General features: G+C 29.6%; 1 protein-coding gene across 1 annotated transcript; it reads right to left on the bottom strand.

Annotated features, from left to right (window-relative positions):
- Positions 1–2,441: 2,441 nt before the first annotated feature.
- LOC112772867 (uncharacterized) lies at positions 2,442–4,092 on the bottom strand. Its single transcript, XM_025817868.2, has 3 exons — positions 3,752–4,092; positions 3,598–3,673; positions 2,442–2,862 (listed from the first exon to the last, which is right to left on the bottom strand). Exons 1-3 carry the CDS (start codon positions 3,834–3,836, stop codon positions 2,700–2,702), a joined length of 324 nt encoding a protein of 107 aa, XP_025673653.1. The 5' UTR covers positions 3,837–4,092; the 3' UTR covers positions 2,442–2,699.
- Positions 4,093–4,431: the final 339 nt, after the last annotated feature.

Here is a 4,431-nt window from a genome sequence, read left to right as displayed (position 1 = left end):
TTTCTTCGGTTCACTCATCTTTTTAAATTTTTCGCTCAGTAGTCTGGTAGCACACTTCAAGTCTTTGGTTTTGCTGTAAACAAAGCAAAATTAGAGTCATTTAAATAACCTATATTTGTATTAGGAAAAATTGACTTGTTCTAGTATATATATATTCACTTATGTTTATCTTTTTCCACCTTGGTTTTTGCTCGTCATTTTTATTGCAAGGAAAAAGAAATACTGTCAATAGATAAAAAATGCACCCAAATACCAGAGTCATACACACAAAAACCAGTCACGTGCATCCAAATACCAGCCACAAATACCCAAATCTAGTCCTATACACATTTTGTTTTTTTCAATTAAACAAAATTAAATGAGTTCAAAGTCATATTCAACTCAACCAAACAACTAAAATCATAAATTAAACGAGTTCAGAATGATATTTTAGTTCAAATTGTCACTAGAAGCAACAGTCACATTCCATACTGACATATACACCTAGAAATGTTCCATACACAGTTTATATCTATACAAACCTACTTAAAAGGCATCCAAACATTCACAAAACAGAGTTTATATATATACACCCAAATATCATTTCACTAGAACTACGTAAAATAGCATAAACGAGTTGAATAGTTTCATTAGAACATTAATATGAGATTTAAACCAAGAACAGTGAAATAGAGAGAAAAATACCACGATATAGTACTTCGATTTTGAAATCAGAAATAGAAATGTGAAAAATCTAGAAGAAAAACGAAACAGTACCTTGAATGATGTTTGTTCGTTCTTTTTGGTGTTTTTTGACGGAGATTTGAATATTTCCTTTTTGATTTCTTGTACTTTTTGCGAGGACTTGGACGGTTTTTTGAGAGTTTTTTTTTTTGTTGTTTTGAATGTCGTTTGAATCTCGAGGATTTGTGTATTGATCAAGGAAGAAGAGGAAGAATTTTTCATTATGAACGCGCTTTGGAAAAGTGAAACGGTTGAGTAACGCGAGTAGTTTTCACGTTCGAGTGTGGAGAGTGTGGGTGCGCGTCGTTTTTTGTTAGACTTGGACAACTTGTATAATTTGTAAGCCAAAAAGACTTATATGTGTAGCAGGCCATTACTTTTATTAAGGTCTAAATCTTTTATGGTCAAAAATAAATGTTTACTCTTATTTTAATACAGTCATAGCCAACTATTAATGATCCCCACAATTATGACCGTAACAATATTAACATATGAATCATTTGAGGGACTTAAGGATTAGATTGATTAATTTTAAACTTGAGAATTAAATTGGTTTTTACACATGAAATTTGAGGAGAGCAAACTTGAATATAGTGGTATGAAAGTTTGGAATTTTTAATATATTAATAATTTACTTAAATAATAATTTCGGATCCTTCAAATAAATGCATTAATATATTTCCAAATAAATACCTGATAATTTTATGTTTTTAATTTAATTTTAACTACAATATTTTATTCGTTTTAGTTTTACGTCTAACATTCTAAAAATATATTTCAATAACAAAAATATTTTGTACATATCAAAATCAATCATTATGTATTTATACATATATATGTTATTTTATATATTTTATTGTATATTTTATTTTTCAACATATAATCTATACTATAGAATATTAATGAATAATTTTTTGTAATCGTAGTAGGATTATTTCAATAAACTTTGGAAACTAATATTGTAAATGACTCATGTGACAATACTAAGCTGAAATTGAAACATATTTGACTAGCTAATCACAGACATAGGCCTAGTGTTTTCCATATCTAACATCTATATCCCTTAACCAAGCATTTAATGAAATCTACTTATAATTTTATACACTATAATATATTTATCTATAAAAATTTCTACACCATTTAACCTTCTCAATATTTTATTAAGGGATAAAAATAGGGGAAAACTTTGCATGAATAAATTGTATATATATATATATATATATATATATATATATATATATATATATATATTTTGGTATTATAACGGAGAATAAATTGTAAATATAATTCCATCAAACTCATCTATGTACAATTTCAGCCCATCCAAGCATATGGTTGAGAAGTATGTTGGGGCAGAAAATTGTATAAAGGAACTCCTTGTATAAAAATACATAATTTCGTCACAAAAAATTCCAACTCATTTTTATTGCCCAGTAAAACAACACACCTTAAGACGGAATATTTCATCGCTTTATCACATTGGATAAACAAATTATCTTTCACTTCGTATTTTTCTTTTGACTTTGACCACTAAAGTATGACACAATATGTTCTGAATTATGCAAAACACGATCATTTAAAAACACCACCAAAATATTGAAATATAAAATTTAAAAAAAAATCACATAATCCATAATTTACATTGAAGCAATTATCCCTTCAAATGAGGATTCATCTTCACAGAATAAAATAAGAGGATTTCTCCTTGGATCAATAAATTTAAAAATGGAATGCATTGATCCAAATTCAAGATTGATACATTAGTTTATAAAAAAAAAGTTATTCCATGTGTCTAAGGTAACAGCAAAAAGAAAGACTATCTCTATCTTATATATAATGGGAGATCAAAAACAGAACGCACTTGAATTAATAATAGAAATGAACTTAGACACATGAACAACAAAACTATATACTAAATGCTAGCAAGATCAATAAGTAAAATTTTTCAAAACTAAGGATAGGAGGCGTCCAACAAATCATTCATAGAGTGTTTTTGCAGACAGAACTCTCACTTTTTTGTCTTCATTTTTCGCAATCTTCACAGCACATTTCTCGTTTGCGGATATGGCTTTTGCTCTTGCCTTCATCTTCCGGACATTTTTGGATCTCTTCATAGGCCTTCCCTTCTGCTTCATGTTCCTGTTTCATGATAGGTCGCATAACTTAAGAGCGAATACAAAAAGCAGCCTTAAATCTTAACTATCAGAGAAAGAAAGTAATTTATGCATCATTTTTAGGTTAATTAATGACAATGAAGGAGACTTGAGCATTAGTTTTGCAAATAACATGCCCTGCATGATGAGATATAAATCATAAATGCATATGAATCGTGATTAGTTGTCTTTATGTAAAGTTGACAGTTAATATCCGTTGGATAATTTGCCATGTTTGACTAAATTTTCAGCTAATAGTTCTCAACTATCAACTTCGCATGAATACATCTGCATGTAAGTGAAGTTTCGAAATGTGTTAAGTGAAGACTCTTTTCTTAGAGGCTTTTACTTTCGAAACCCTTCCATATATTCCATTTCCCTCCAAAACCCTAATTCGCAAGCACAGCCCATGGAAAATTGGTAACTGTCAAAGCATACAGTGAAGTTGCAGCCCCAGGCTATAACTTTTAATAATTGGTAAAACCACATTCAACATAAACTTCTGATCAGCAGTTATAAAAAAAAAATATTGGTCCATCATTATCAGTAGTTTGTTACTTTGTTGAAAACATTATGTAATCATAAATCATAATCTAATTAGTATCACTAATAATGAACGTGTTGCAACATACGCAAAAGTAATTAGCAATTTCACAATGATTACTCGAAAGCCATACATAAAACTGCAGATGACTGAAAATTAATCTAAATTACGACTTACATGTTGGTAGCAGCAGAAAAGGTGCTTTGATCTCCTGATTCTGATGTATCCATTGGTGCAACACCAACCATAAACCCTAAATATAAAATTAATTAATTAATTAATTAAGTTTGTTATTACTTGGGAATTAGGAGGAGAATAGAGTAATAAATACCTTGAGGTGCTTCGGAAACCGATGTCTCCGTAGTGTCCATGGAAACGGCACCGTTTCGCTTCTTTTTGTTCCTGTTTTTCGCCATAGGATTCAGATTGCCGCCACTACTCCACTAGTCACTACGGTTTCATGAGGCGCCGAAGAAGGCAACAAAGAAGGTTCATTTCTTGCTGGGTTTCGATTCACCTGACCCGAACCGCTCTAATTAAACTTTCTTGGATTGGGTTCAGTTTGGTAGTAAAGCCCAATAGTTCCGTAATTAACATTTCTTTAATACCAAAACCAATAAGTTTCAAGTTTTAACATGTTTTTTTTTTTTTTTTTGTCGATGGATTGGACAACAATTCCCAATCCTAAGTTACACACTCACACACATCGCACCCACACACATATAATATCCCTTTTTTTTTTGGACAAGTTTGCATTAGATGAGGTTCCTCTTTTTGACTTTGGAGTTTGGACAAATGATGAAAAATGTGTCTTTAATCAGTTTTTTAATTCAAATAATATTATTTAATTAAATTTTAACTAAAATATACTTTTAGTTTATAATTAAATATATTAGTAATTAAAATTAATTTAAATTTTAAATATTAAAATTTTTTTAATTTTCTACACACTTCATAAAATAATAATTTTATTATTTTTTCATTCTCTCTGTAAGTTTCTCTCTCTCTCTC

The sequence above is a fragment of the Arachis hypogaea genome, chromosome 18 (genome assembly GCF_003086295.3).
Source record: "Arachis hypogaea cultivar Tifrunner chromosome 18, arahy.Tifrunner.gnm2.J5K5, whole genome shotgun sequence".
NCBI lineage: Eukaryota > Viridiplantae > Streptophyta > Magnoliopsida > Fabales > Fabaceae > Arachis > Arachis hypogaea.
The sequence above is the reverse complement of the archived record's forward strand: the minus strand, read 5'-3'. Positions and strand labels throughout refer to the sequence as shown.